This window comes from Alligator mississippiensis, chromosome 2, assembly GCF_030867095.1.
Source record: "Alligator mississippiensis isolate rAllMis1 chromosome 2, rAllMis1, whole genome shotgun sequence".
Taxonomy (NCBI): Eukaryota; Metazoa; Chordata; order Crocodylia; family Alligatoridae; genus Alligator; species Alligator mississippiensis.
This window is the reverse complement of record NC_081825.1, coordinates 266,315,157-266,329,598: the sequence shown is the minus strand read 5'-3', so window position 1 is coordinate 266,329,598 and position 14,442 is coordinate 266,315,157. Positions and strand designations below refer to the sequence as shown.

Below are 14,442 nucleotides of genomic sequence, written 5' to 3'. Positions count from 1 at the left end.
ATATATTTTAAAGGATTTTGAATGTGATCACCACCAGATCATAAGTACAAATTATCCAGTTGTTTGTGATCTGAGAAAAAACTTGAGGGAGTCTATATCAGTGAAACAGGAGGGGACATCAAAAAATCTTGGGAAGGGGTGGGGGGGAAATACCCAAACTCCAGCAAAGTACTTGAAATTTGTACCCTTTTGTAGTTCTTTTTTTTTCTCCTTGAGTGGGTGTGGCGAGTGTCAGGACAGCCTCTGGAGGGACGTAAAAGAGGAAACCATGGTGAACTAATGTAACTCTCTGACACTTCAGTATAGCAGAAACAGCTCATCTTCCTGCCTCCTTCCAGAGGTCTTTCTTGGAAACTTAAAACATACATTCCCCTGGGTGTTTTGGTTGTTAACAGCCAGATAAATAGTTTTGTTTCTTCATTTCCTGCCATTTTGGGTTTCCTTCAGGACTTTCCCAGTGAGAATGGGGAGAGGTCAGTGTTCAGCTGTGTAGAAAAACAAACTGCTTAATAGGTCAGATGGGGAAAGCAAAATATCAAGGTCATCCTCTCCCTCCCTTTCTCTTGGGTTGGAGGGAAAGGAGCCTCTATATAACCCTAAATGTCTGATTATTCTTTTCTATCAGTTCATCTCTGGTTGGCACTGTCTGCTGTTTCTCGCATAATGGAGTCGGTCCTGGGTTTGGTGGGGTGAGGGGCGCAAAAGGCAACCATCCTCACCACAAGATTGCAGAGTCCCTGCCACGAGTGTGGAAAGAAAATGTATTTGAGCTGAGCTGCAGCTGTTTCTAAATCAGTTCCCAGGAGGGGTACAGCTATGTACACTGGGTTCTGCAGGGAAGAACAGAAAGAGGACCGGCCTGGCACTGACAGACTTGAAATGTGGCCTTTCTGTAGCCAATACAGATTGGCCACAGGGAGCTTTTCTCCTTCTGTAAGAAGCCATCTATTTTGTTTTAGATGTTGGTTTTAGGGTTTTGTCTTCAGCCTACAGCAGCTGAATAATACTTTTAGACGCATCAGTTGCCACTCTTGCCAGCTGTTGCACTGACCAGGCTGTGATGTGAGAATTGCTCCTTCAGTTTTTCAGCTTTTTCACTTGGATCTTATTTGCTGGTGTCCAAATGTGCTTGCAGAAAGGAAGTGGATTTTTAAAAAAAGTAATAAACATGTTAGAGCTAAGCTCTCTCTCCTACCTCCTGCAGAAATCATTAAAACTGTAAATCAGGGGTGGTCAAAATATGCCCCGTGGGCCAGATGTGGCCCACCAGGCCATTCTATCTGGCCTGCAGGGCCCCTAAAAAATTATAAAACTAATTATTTGTCTGTGGCTGCCTGTCTAAGCTGATGAGGTGCCAGTGGTGGCAGCAGCAAGGCCAGATGGGCTCCAGCCCACCGCCAGGCCCTCCACCCCCAACCAGAAGCTGAATATGGAACCAGAGCATTTGGGTTTTGGACCTGTTGGTATATAGAGGAGTTTCTAGACATAATTCTCCTTCCTTGTTTGCTCCCCCCCAGTACCTCTTTTTCTCATGATATATTGAAGATCGACTTTTTGTCTACTCAAGATTATTCAATTTATTTTATTTTATTTTTAGCTAAGGATTTCTATTCAGATTAAGCAGTGTTCTGATTGTGATGTTGTGATTGTTGGGTAAGCATGATTTATATGTGTAGGTGGCTTTAAAATTTCAAATACCCATAATATAAGAGGTGAGAAGAAGTTGGATAACATGTTTTTAATCTTGTGGCTTTTAGAATAGGAAAAATAATCTAAAGACTTCAACTAAATTTGATTCAACTAGAGCTAGTTGAATTTTTGTTATGAATAATTTATCTGATAGACTTAGCCATTTTCCATCCTTTTCAAATTATCTACACTGAGTGACTTACATTTGCCTGTTGTTGTCAATGATCACAAACAAATTTTATCTAATGTTTGGTCACAACCCTGTTGCTGTGAGTATTAACACAATATAATTAACTATCTAACTCGTATGATGCTGGCTGTTCCTTGATTGATTGGCCTAAGTATTTATAAATTAATGAATTTCCATATTATTACTAAATATATGTTCTGGTGACTAGCATTAAGGTGGCTTAAAGAACTTATTTAAACAAATTCGGGACCCCAACCCTTATGATCCACTGCAGCTTCACCAGTCAGCTCCAAACCTAGATTTAATTAGGTAAGAAACACTGGATAAACAGATGCCTCTTGTGGCACTCTTTTTAAAAGATGTGAAGTTCATACTTACTTGTATTTCATCAATGCTTAGATGCCATGGAAACAGGAACTGCAAAAACCTTGGATAAGCAGGGAGTGAATTCACACACTTCTGTAAAAGAGAGGTAATAGTTCCTTCCCAGGGGTGATGCAAGATGCTTTGAGCTAATGACTCTATTCAGCTTGCTGGTTGTGTCTGTTTTTAAGGCAAGAACTTTTGTTTAAGAAAGAAATCTTAAATACCATAATCTTTAAAGTAGGGGTTTGTCTTAGTGCCATTGCCCAAATTTATCCCTCCCCAATGCAAAGGTTAGGTTTGAATTCCCAGAGATGGCTGAATTGTGGCAGTATTGTGTATGCATAGTTTGTGAAATGCAGTAGCCTTTGAGTGCTTGTACATCTGACGTCATTACCATGTACATGTGATGAAAATGTCACTTTGTGTGGCTTAACGGTGTCACACTGTACATGTGCAAGAGTTCTGGGAGTTTTAAATGAGTTTTAATTGTTGCAAACTAAACTACATCCTGATGTAGTTTAGTTTGCATCAGTGTGTTGCAGTTATTAGTCAGCTTGCCCCCTGACCGTGGGAAAGCTGGGCAGACTGCAGGAAAAAAAGAATCAGGCCCCTTGCCGCTTTTGCCTACAGCAGGTGTGTGCCAAAGGCAGAAGCAGCAAGGGGAGTGATCTTTTTTGGCGGAGCTTGCCTGCCTCTCCTGCAGCAAGGGAGTGACTTGCTGGCAGTCCGAGCAGCCCCTGAGGTGCTGGTGGTCTCAGTCCTTCCCTCCGTGACAGTGGTGCCCTCAGGACTGCCCGGGCGGGCTGCTAGCAGGCCAGGTGCTGTCCCAGCTTGGGGTCGGGGAAGAGTTGGATCAGGTCAGGTGCTGCCTCTAAGCTGGGGCAGCACCCCGCCCACTAGCAGCCCAGGTGGCCCCAAGAGACACCGTTGCTGTGAAGAGAAGGACCAGGGTTCCCGACAATTCAGGAGCTGCTTGCCCGCTGGGGTGGGGGAGGGCAGAGGATCGGGCCCCTTGTTGTAACAGTGATGGAAAAATAAAACCTCTAAATGGAAACAGTGGGTTTCAATTAAAAACCCACCATTTCAATTTAGGGGACATGCTGCAACACTAAGGACTAAACCCCCATCATGTATACAAGCGCCCAACACTATTAAAATACTGGGGCTTGTTTCTTTTTCAATTAATATTGAGAAACCTAATTATATTCTTCCTTGCCTCTTAACAGAATTTGAGGTGGTAGGAGGTGCTGCTGTCTGTTGATTGTGCTCCTGATCCACGCTGGGCTTCTTCTACAACCACTGAGTGAAGATGAGAAGCCTGTCATGAGCATGACGTCGCTGACAAGTATCATTGCCTCCCACCAGTCTGAGTGGGTATCCTTCAGTGATGAGCTCCTCCTTCCTGCAGCTTCACAGGGTAAATAACTTCAGATTTCTTTGTAACCCTTTGAGACTTTCTTCACTTACGTGGCCCAAGTACCAACACAGGTTTAGGGTCTTCGAACTTGCTTTTTGAGTGGATTGTAGGTTGTTACCTCTTACTTCCCTGGCATAATAAAAAAACCTGGGTAAAAATATTATAGGATCATAGGCTTGGAAGAAGGATGTCAATGATCTTTTAGTTCAGCAGCCTTTTCTGGCAGATGTCACGAATGAGCCCCATACCCTTCCCTGAGTGCCACTCTGATTCCCTTCCTCTGCTTTTTCTCCTTGCCCAGTATCCTGTTTTGCTTTCTGCCCTATCTGTTGCTGTTCTGCCTGTCCCCTCCCATATCTGCTGCACACCACCCAAAGGCCAGCCATACTGCTTGTGGCCGCCCCTGACTTAGTCTAACCCCTGCACCAATGCAAAATGCTATTCCTAAACCATCCAAAAAATACTTATCTAGCCTCTTCTTGAAACCTCCAATGAAGGAGATTCCACAGCGACCCTGGGCAGCTTTGCTCTATTTTGTTACTGTTCTTACAGTAGGGACGTTTTTCCTGAGATTTAATCTCTATCTTTTCTGCTGCAGTTTAAATCCATTGCTTCATGTCCTACTCTTTCTAGCAAGAAATAGTTGTTCTCCATCTTTTATATGGCAGACTTTCAAGTATTTGAAAACTGCTATCATGTCCCCCACCCTCCTTAATCTCCTGTTCTCCAAACTTAAACATACCTAGTTCCCTCAACCTTTTCTCGTATAACTTGCATTCCAGCCCCTTAATAATTTTGGTCACACACCTCTTTCTCTACATCCTTCATAAAATGAAGAGTCTAGAACTGCACACGGTGTTCATTGCCAGTTAGGCATCAGCTGGAGTAGACTGTCACCTCCTGTGTCTTTCATGTGATATTTCTGTTAATGCAACCCAAAATTGCAGTTGCTTTTGTTGTGACTACATGACATCGCTGACTCATGTTGAGTCTATGCTCCATCAAAACCCCTAGATTCATTTTAGAAACATTACTGCTTAACCAGTTCTCTCCCATTCTATATTTTTGCACTTTTTTTTCTTCCCTAGCAGCTAAGGTTTGTCTTTGCTGAACTTTATTCTGTTATCCAGTGCCCAATTCTCTAGTCCACCAAGATCCTTTTGAATTCCAGTCCTTCCCTTCCAAATTTGTGTAGTCTTTCTCAGTTTTGTATCATTTGCACACTTGGTCTGTTACAATGCTGGCCCCGAGGCAGAACCATGTGAAATCCCACTTGAAACCTCTTGACAGTCTGACATTGATCCATTTTATAATTTGTGCTATTTGCAGCTGTTCAGTTAATTTATATATCCACATAACAGTATTTTTTTCTAATTCACATTCCTCCAGTTTGTTTATAAGAATATTGTGTAGGATTGTATCAAAAACCTTTTTAAAGTTAAAGTATATTATGTCCACTGCATTCCTTCCATTCACCCCATTAGTTAATCTGTCAAGAAAGTACTGGTAGATCAAGGTGTTTTGGCATGGTTTATTCTTTACAAATCCATGTTGGGTGTTTTTGATCACCCCTTTCTGCTTCAAACTGTTTACAGACTGACTTCTATAGTTGGCTCTAAGAACTATCCAGGTTTTAAAGTCAGGCTAAGCGGTCTATAATTACTCAAGAATTATAGGCACATGAAAATATCAAAACATGGTTTTTTGCGTGTTTTGTTGTTGTTTTTTTTCATGACATCCAGTTTTTCCTTCACTTATAAGGGTGTCTTGCCCTGATTATATAGCATGTTTCACCTTGTACAATCAGGGTCAGAACAAGGAGCGAAAAATCTGTAATTGAACTATAGTCGGAAGTTTCTACTAAGATTGTCTATAGACCATTCTTGGAAATAAAATAAACAAATAGAAGGCAGCTGCAACAAAGATCTCTTCTGTTCATAGTGATTCACCTCTTAGGGTGATAGTTTGGTTAAAAAACTCAAGGCAAAAGAGCATCTCAGCATTAGCCATCAGCAATGCTATTTATACAAACTATAGAAAAGGAATTAAACATGAAAATAGGCCCTCACTGCTTGATTTTTCTATTGCTAATACAGTGAAGATTTTTAATTTCTCTCTACTAGGACTGTTATTTATTAAAGGGTAAAATACAAAAAGGTTATTCTGATAGTAGGAGCTTATTTTTCTTTCAAGATCTGCATCATTAGGGAACCCTCACATTGACACTCTTTGCTGTGTACATTGTGCCCTTGGCTTATGCATGAACCAGTCCTGCCCAGTGCATGAAAACAGGCAAACAAGGTTCCTTGGGTGAATTTGATATCTTTTATTAGACCAACCCAAATAGTGGAGAATAGTTATTAAGCAAGCTTTCGGGTTCAAAAACCCTTCGTCAGGCTAAGGAAGTTTCAGCAGTTGGTGTGTGCTCTTCCTGGATAGAATGAAAAGTAAAGAAGCCAGGGGCTGGGCTGGGGAGTCAGTTGCCAGGCAGATTATAATGTATCAAAAATCCAATGTCTATGTTTAGTCCATGATCTCTAGTATCCAGGAGGTTGATGAAATGGAGCGCATAGGCTTGCCTCTGGGAAGTGTTGTGTAAATTTCCCTTGAGGATCAGGACTGAGAGATTGGAGAGAGAGTGGCCCTCCTGTGAGAAATGTGCATTATTATGCGCAAATTTAATGTATTTGAAAAGGGGAGAAAATTAGCTTACTTTTTTAACACCCTCCCCCCCCCCCTCCAAGTTTAAATGAGTGTGATTTTTTTTTTTTTTTTAATGAGTTAGGTGGTCAGGTGGTCATGACAATCTTTATTGGGAAGTCTACAGTCAGCTACAACCGGGTACCATTTTTATTAAGGGTATAAAATCCTTGTCTGCTCTGCATTAGTGTTTGCACACTCGCTAACATCTTTCAGGCATAACCTATTTTTGCTGTAGAAATGTCTGCCATTGTTAGGAGGGAAGTTTAGGTTGTAGTATTGCCCTCTACAGAATAGAATAGAATCTGCTGAATTGTGTCCTCTCTCTTGTACTATTACCAGGAAAAAAGCCAGCAGGGGCCTGAGCTTTTTGGGTGCTTGTACATGTGATAGAAATTTCCTTTTTGATGTTTATTGGCATCACACATTACACACATGTGAGTTTTGAGGGTTTTAAATGAGTTTGCATTGTTGCAAACTAAACTACATCCTAGTCCTAGTCAGCTGTTAGTCAGCTTGCCCCCTGGCTGCAGGAAAGGTGGGCAGGCTCTGCAGAAAAAAAGGATCAGGCCACTTGCTGCTTCTGCCTTCAGCAGGTACCTGCTGAAAGCAGAAGTGGTGAGGGGCCTGATCCTTTTTGTTCTTTTTGTAAGAACCTGCCCACCTCTCTCACAGCTGGGGGGCAAGCTGCCAGCAAGCCAAGTGGCCCCTAAGCTGCAGGGGGGCCCTGTTCCTTCCCTCTGTGGCAGTGGCGCCCCCCAGGCTGTCCCAGCTCAGAGGCAGCGCCTGGCCCAATCCAGCTCTTCCCTGGGGGGCACCACTACCACAGAAGGAAGGACTAGAGCCCTTGCAGTTCAGGGGCCACTCAGCCCACTGGCAGCTTGCTCCCAGCCACAGGCAGACTCTATCAGAAAGAAAGAGAGAGAAGGAAAAAAAAGGATTGGGGCACCTCATTGTAATAGTGACAAAAAAATAAACCCCCTAAATAGAAATGGTGGGTTTCAATTAAAAATCAACCATTTCAATTTAGAGGGCATAGAAGATGAAACCCCTGTCACGTGTACAAATGATTTTAGAGCTTCGGTGCCTACTCTGACTTGGAAGTTCAGTAGTGACAACCAGGAAGTCCCAGGTTGCTATGGATTTAATGATATGCAAACTAGCCATGTCAACTTAGCTGGGAGAACTGTGATTTTTTGGAATGATTTTCTCACAAATTTGTTCAAAAGGCTAATTAGGAATTAGGATATACCCTTCTCTAAGATAAAAGAACCATCCAGGAAAGTAGGTGAAGTATCTGCCTGGTTTAGAATAGGGTAATGTTATCCTTACAGTTTTGCACTTCTTTGGTCTGTAAGGGTGCTACTCTCTCCTTTCATATCCTCTCCAGGAGTCACCCTGTCTGCCTTAGTCATTTCCCCACTTCTCAGTTTTATATCCCATCCTCTAAAAGATTTGAGAATGTGGTGTTAAATTTGGCGTGGAGACATTTATATGTTGTGTCCCTACTTTAGGTAGCAATGAAGAGCCTCTGGAAAGACGTTTTTCTTCCTCAGACACCTCCTCAGAAGATAACCGTAATGTGGATGGAGAATTTCAGGACCTCCTGCAGAGTGAGCTGAGTGATGTATTGGAGAAACCCCAGGTGGAGGACTCTGTATCAGCATCTCTACTTGAGAACCACGAATCTCCCAAATCGGAGCTGCCTTCATCTATCAGTTCCTGGGTTCAGTTTGATGATGCACCATGGACCAACACTTTACCAGTTCACACACACATGGGTGAGAGCTGCATAAAAAATACATTACAGTAACACATCAGGCGGCACCTGTGCTCTGCATAAATTCTTCTAAGACATTTTTCTTACTCTTCTGATCCTTCAAACCACTCCTGCTGAAACTGTGCTTATCACAGCTTCATTTGAACAGTTTATACAGAAAGTTTCAAATGGGGTTTACAACTTATCTATCTCCCTTTCCTTTGTAAAAGCTACTTTCTGTTTGATGTATTTTTAATAGGAATTGGCCACTTAGGACACATGGTTCTGGGTTTAATGAACCTGTAGGTTTAACAGCAATGGAGACCTGGTGTTTTTCCTTCATTTTGGAATGGGTAAACTAGTTTCCATGGTCAATTTAGCTTACTGGAAAGGTGTTGGGAGGAATAATTTGTTTTAGGAAATAATTTAGGGAGGAATAATATGTTTTAGGTATCTTTAGGGAAGAGGGAGGATTCATGTCCACTGGGAAATGGGTTGAGGGTTTACAATTTCACTTCACTTCATGTCTAGTAGGTAACTAAACAGTTGCATAATAATTCTGGCCCACACTTGTTCCAGGATGACCTGAAAGTGAGAGACTTCATGATGAAGCTGCTGTTTTTTCTAGCATTTTCTGATGCCTCATCCTAATTCCCACATGTTTTTGCCAACTCTCCCTTTGCTGGGCAGTCTTAGGTTGAAAGAGCAGCGTTCTGCAGCTTTATTTATTTCTATACCTCTAATATGAAACTACCAGCTGCCAGGAATCCTAATGAAGAGATGGCTGTTAAAGGTCACATGCCTTAGCACTGGTTCTAACAAATCTAGATCCTTTACCTTCCAGCACTTCTCCAAGATCCAGGTCAACACATGACAATTTCTCCTGCCACTTGCCTCAAACTACTCTGCCAATCCAGCTTGGGGATGGAGAGGGAGAAGGATTCAATTTTAGAAGGTAGTGGGATGGATTCAGAACTGGAGTGTGTTGGTGTGGAAGTTAGGAGAATAGAATAAAGTCTGCAGAGTTCTCTGGCATACTCTGAGTCATGGTTGTAAGAACAGAGGACTGGGCTGTCTAGAGAATTAGAGCAAGTTACAACTACAAAACCCTATTAACATCAAGCAGCTTGTTCTTCACATCATATGACCCTGAATCACAAGCAGGAAATTTGGCCTGTCCATCATCTAGTGACCCTTTCCCCTAGTGGCTCAGTCTTCATAGCACTCTGGGACCCAACTCTAGCTTCTTAGCATCCATCATTCCTCCCCATATCCCAGCCTGATCTCACTGCATCCTGTGGGCTTAAGGAGATGATTTCGATGATGCACCTGTTGCAAGATGCCAGTCCAGAGGTGAATAAAAGGAATTGTCTGTGTTAGAACCTTGCTACTACAATCGCCATGTGCATAGACAGAGCTGAATATGATCAGTCTTCCCTACAGGAGTGCTTAGACAGACCTGAGTAATGGGGACAGATCTTGCATCCCAGAAGGGGTAGAGTTGGCTTGTGCCCTCGATTCTCTAATGTTTCTTTGTGCCTCCTTGAGTTCTTGTTTCATTGCACTTCCTGTTTCTGCTTTGCTTTGCCCTTCTCCTGCACCAAGCAGTCATTTGTGAAGCACTGAATAAATGTAACGTGAAAGGCCTGACTGTATCAACTTTGGTTCTGCTAGAGAAGAGGGAGCTGCTGGTATAGTTGTTATGGGCCTGCATAACTGGTTCTAATGAGGGCTTTCCCACCTGTAGTAGTGTTGAGGTCCTGGATCAATAACCATCTCAAGGTCCTGGGTGTGAAGGAAAGTTTGGTGGTGTTTGGAGGCTAACAGGATAGAAAAAGAAAGCAAATGATATGGCTCGGGGCTCTACCAATAACTAGCCTAGTAATTTCCTTCTGTATTTACTGCTGCCTTCCTAGTTCTGCACATAGTGTCTTGGAAGTCACAAAAGGAGCAGAAGCCAACCAAGACTTCGAGACGATAAAAGTATGTTCTTTATATTGTAAGTTCTTATTGATTTCTTTTTAAGCCTGCACTAGAGACTTTGAACTCAACACTCGGCTGCTGTAAATCAGTGTTCGGCTCCATTGACTTTCAGCTCTGTCCATTTTTGGGCTTTGTCCAGCATCCCCTCAGACTTACTTCCTACCACAGTGTCACTGACCTTTCTTCTGCCTTTTTCCAGTCTTCTACCTCTCCCTGGACACTCTACCCAGGTTCTTTTGGCCCAGAGAAGCATGTGGACATATCCTGGTCTCTCCCTTCCAGTGGAAAAAGATGATGTTATAGCCCTATTCCTTTTTTTTTTTTTTTTTTCCAGAAGGCATTGCAGCTGGAAACTGGCTGTAGGTGACCCTAGCTATCCTTTAAGGGCCATCACGCATTAACAGGAGCTGTTTCCAAGAAGCAGTGGCTAGTACAGAAAGGAAAACGTGCTGCTGCTTAAGCACCCTGAGAGCTGGAGAGGAAGAGTACTTTTGGTTGCCACTGAAAAGCATGGAAAGAGAGAAAAGGGCTTTGAAATGTTGTGGGAGCCCCAGTCTTTTAGGCCTTTCCTACCTCCTTCACTTACTTCAAGACTTCAAAAAGTGTCAGAGAATATAGATTGGCAACCAAAAACCTTACAAATGTTTTGAGCAGTTGACAGAATCTATGGCTCCCCATGTCCTCAGGGCACTAAGCATCCAACAATCTCTTCAGGGTACAACTTCAGTCCTCTTCTGTTAATCCTGGCTCCTGAATGCCTAGCAAAAGCCACTGGACAAAGCTTCCTTTAACCTTTGGCTGGGCATGAGACTACACCCTCTCCTCCAATATAAGGATGTATAAGTCATCAGTGTCTTTTCAATCTCTAGTCTCAATTGTTGCAATGCACCCTTACATGCTCTGACTCTGAAAGCCATTCAGAAACTGCAGTTGGTCCATCAGCCAGTAGTCTGCCTTCTAGGGCAGAAACTGAAGAGAGTACATCATATTAGTGCTCCTCTTCCTTGTCTGCCTCAATGAGTTCGTTCTGATCTTTAAAACACTTATTTCTGGGCCAGGACCTCTCTCCCTTTCTGTGCTCCACCTGATAGACACCTGGATCACTGCAGTTTCCAGTTTTTTATGCTGCACTCTTGGAATGGGATGGAGGACAGTGGAGGATGTTTCTTCATGCAGAGCTTTCTCATCTGAAGGAATCTCTACAGTCAGAAGCTGAGAGAAGGACTAATTCATGTGTGGGTTACATTTTGTGTGTCTGTATTTGTAGGTCTTTCCCCGCAAAAAGTAGCTGTATGCAACAGACTTTCCATGACAACCATCCTCCAGTAACTTACTTGGTGTAGCAATTAAGGGGCCCAGTGTGCAGCAGAATTTTAGCATTGCAGAGATTTTCAAGGCTCGTCTGTACCATAGCCTATACCTGGAGAAGACTGCTAAGCTCTCCTCCTTCCCCACCCAAAGCTGAATCCACAGGCACACTCCAGACCTGAAAGAGAGCCAGCAGGGCTGCTCTAGGCTCATCCCCATCACCCACCCTTGAGCCCTCAACCTTCAGAGGATCTCAGAGCAGATTTGGGAGACAAGCTGGAGCAGCCACACTGGTAAACCAGTGGGGTCCCCCAGGGCTCTGTCCTTGGACCCATACTGTTCAACATCTTCATTAACGATGTGGACACTGGAGTCAGAAGCGGACTGGCCAAGTTCGCCGATGACACCAAACTTTGGGGCAAAGCATCCACGCCAGAAGACAGGCGGGTGTTCCAGGCTGACCTGGACAGGCTCAGCAAGTGGGCGGATGAGAATCTGATGGTGTTCAACGCCGATAAATGCAAGGTTCTCCACCTTGGGGAAAAAAAACCCGCAGCATCCTTATAGGCTCGGCAGTGCTATGTTGGTTAGCACTATGGAAGAAAGAGACTTGGGAGTCATCATTGACCACAAGATGAACATGAGCCTGCAATGCGATGCTGCGGCTAGTAAAGCGACCAAAACGCTGGCTTGCATCCATAGATGCTTCTCAAGCAAATCCCGGGACGTCATTCTCCCCCTGTACTCGGCCTTAGTGAGGCCGCAGCTGGAGTACTGCGTCCAGTTTTGGGCTCCACAATTCAAAAAGGATGTGGAGAAGCTTGAGAGAGTCCAGAGAAGAGCCACGCGCATGATCAGGGGTCAGGGAAGCAGACCCTACGATGACAGGCTGAGAGCCCTGGGGCTCTTTAGCCTGGAAAAGCGCAGGCTCAGGGGTGATCTGATGGCCACCTACAAGTTTATCAGAGGTGACCACCAGTATCTGGGGGAACATTTGTTCACCAGAGCGCCCCAAGGGATGACGAGGACGAATGGTCACAAACTACTACAAGATCGTTTCAGGCTGGACATAAGGAAGAATTTCTTTACTGTCCGAGCCCCCAAGGTCTGGAACAGCCTGCCACCGGAGGTTGTTCAAGCGCCTTCATTGAACACCTTCAAGATGAAACTGGATGCTTATCTTGCTGGGATCCTATGACCCCAGCTGACGTCCTGCCCTTTGGGCGGGGGGCTGGACTCGATGATCTTCCGAGGTCCCTTCCAGCCCTAATGTCTATGAAATCTATGAAACTTCAGTATGTGTATGCAGAGCATGGGCAGGGTATGCTCTGGCCTACCCTTGCTGGGGCCTGCTGCTGCAGAGGTATAAACAAGCCTTTGGCTTGGAAAGGGAGGGGGTGCTTGCAAGAGATGTTGTGGTGTTGGTTTTATTAATTTCCTGCTGCTAACTTTCCAGATTAGGAAAGACAGTGATTGGCTACAGCCTGGGAGAGCATAAGAAAATTCCCTGGCTTAAACACAGGCTGTCAGTAGCGAGAGTGGTGTCCGAAGGAAAGAGCTGCTTGAACTCTTATTTCCTGTGTAGCTACCATAGGGAGCAGTGTCCTGCAGGCTCAGCACCCTGATCATGCTTCTCTAAGCACTCTTAAACTGTTATGAAATAGTCCATCTCTGTCTCCAGAATGGAGTGGTTGCAGAGCTCACTGGATGATTACCCAGCATAACAAGCTGGCTGAAAACATGTTTTGAAAACTGCTTACAAAATTGCATTTTAAAGGCTCCTTATGAGAAAGGGCAGGATAGGCCATGAGAAAAAGGAAAAGCAATATTGTTCTGGCTTTTTCAGTGCTACAGTATTTTTGTTTGTTTGGCCCCATACTGTCCACCCAGCAGTAGAGTCCCTCTCTACAGATGCTTCTATTCTAAGACTAACAAAAAAACACATTAGACTCATCCTAGGAACCAGTAGGCTTGTCAGATTCAAAAGAAGTAATGATAGGGACTTGGCACACTGGGGAAGGGGCGGGCATCATATGCACATGCTCAAGGGTGAGGATATGTACAGGGAGTGGAGCAAGAGAAAAAAAATGGTCATTGAAATGCACATTATTGTTGAGCAAGAGAGACTTGTGGGAAATCAGCAGGGATCTGGGTTTTCCATTTCCCAAGGAAAAATGAAGGAAAATGTGGATTTTTCCCTTTTAACTGAGAAGAACACCTATTTTTCATTTTAACAGAGAAACATTTGGATTTCCCACTTCTGCAAAGAGCTCTCTGCAGGCTGGCAGAGTTCCAGCCTGCAAGGGGCTGCGGGGAGCGGGAGGAGGATGGTCAGGCAGATAAATAAAACCCAAAATCAAATACCAAAAGTTATAGGTACTTAGATTTATGTTACTATAGTGATTTAGGCACTGGTAAGCTTCCCAATTGCTTTACAATTGTAATATCGATAAAACATTGTGTTCAATTGATACCTATAATGACATTCCATTTTAATTGTGGATTTTAGGTTTTTTTAATCAGTGAACTTGTTTTCTTATAAGAGTATTTGTGATTTTTAAACAGAGGAAACCAGGATACCTGGAAATGAGCAAGAGGAAACAAGGCCCATGATCTAGTTAAGATAGAAGCTTGAAGACAAGCCTAACAATTGAAATATAAGCAGGAAAAGGAACAACATGCATTGTGAGCCTCATAATAAAGGTTGTATTGATTTGGGGCACTGTCAAGAAACCATCTTCCTGCTGCGTTGATTGTGTCATGCCACACACCAGGCAAAAGCTCATGATTTCTAGCAGTCAAAATGCTTCTGTTTTCCAAATCTGTTGGTGGATGACCATCTGCCACCAGGTCATATAGATTATTTCCTGAGAAGTTAGCCTATTTTATTCGAACTTCCTTTGCAAAGACACAGTCCTGTTTTAAAAAGTAGCACGTTCTGTTGATTTCCTCTTCCCATATTCTTCCTTTTGCTGGAAAGAGAAGGAATTTGATTTTTCCTCATAATTACTCTGTGACTGACCAAAACCC

General features: G+C 43.5%; 1 protein-coding gene across 4 annotated transcripts in view; it reads left to right on the top strand.

The window, feature by feature from the left end:
* Window positions 1-14,442, top strand: part of STON2 (stonin 2) — a 121,365-nt gene that overhangs the window by 15,418 nt on the left and 91,505 nt on the right. For 3 of the 4 annotated variants that reach the window (XM_059723143.1, XM_059723142.1, XM_059723144.1), the window contains exons 2-3: window positions 3,472-3,662; window positions 7,877-8,143. In XM_059723143.1, the coding sequence (XP_059579126.1) occupies window positions 3,569-3,662; window positions 7,877-8,143 (361 nt within the window). In that variant the 5' untranslated portion in view covers window positions 3,472-3,568. Of the gene's footprint in view, window positions 1-2,276; window positions 2,352-3,471; window positions 3,663-7,876; window positions 8,144-14,442 lie in introns of those variants that run through there. The other variant, XM_059723146.1, reaches the window with a different exon arrangement.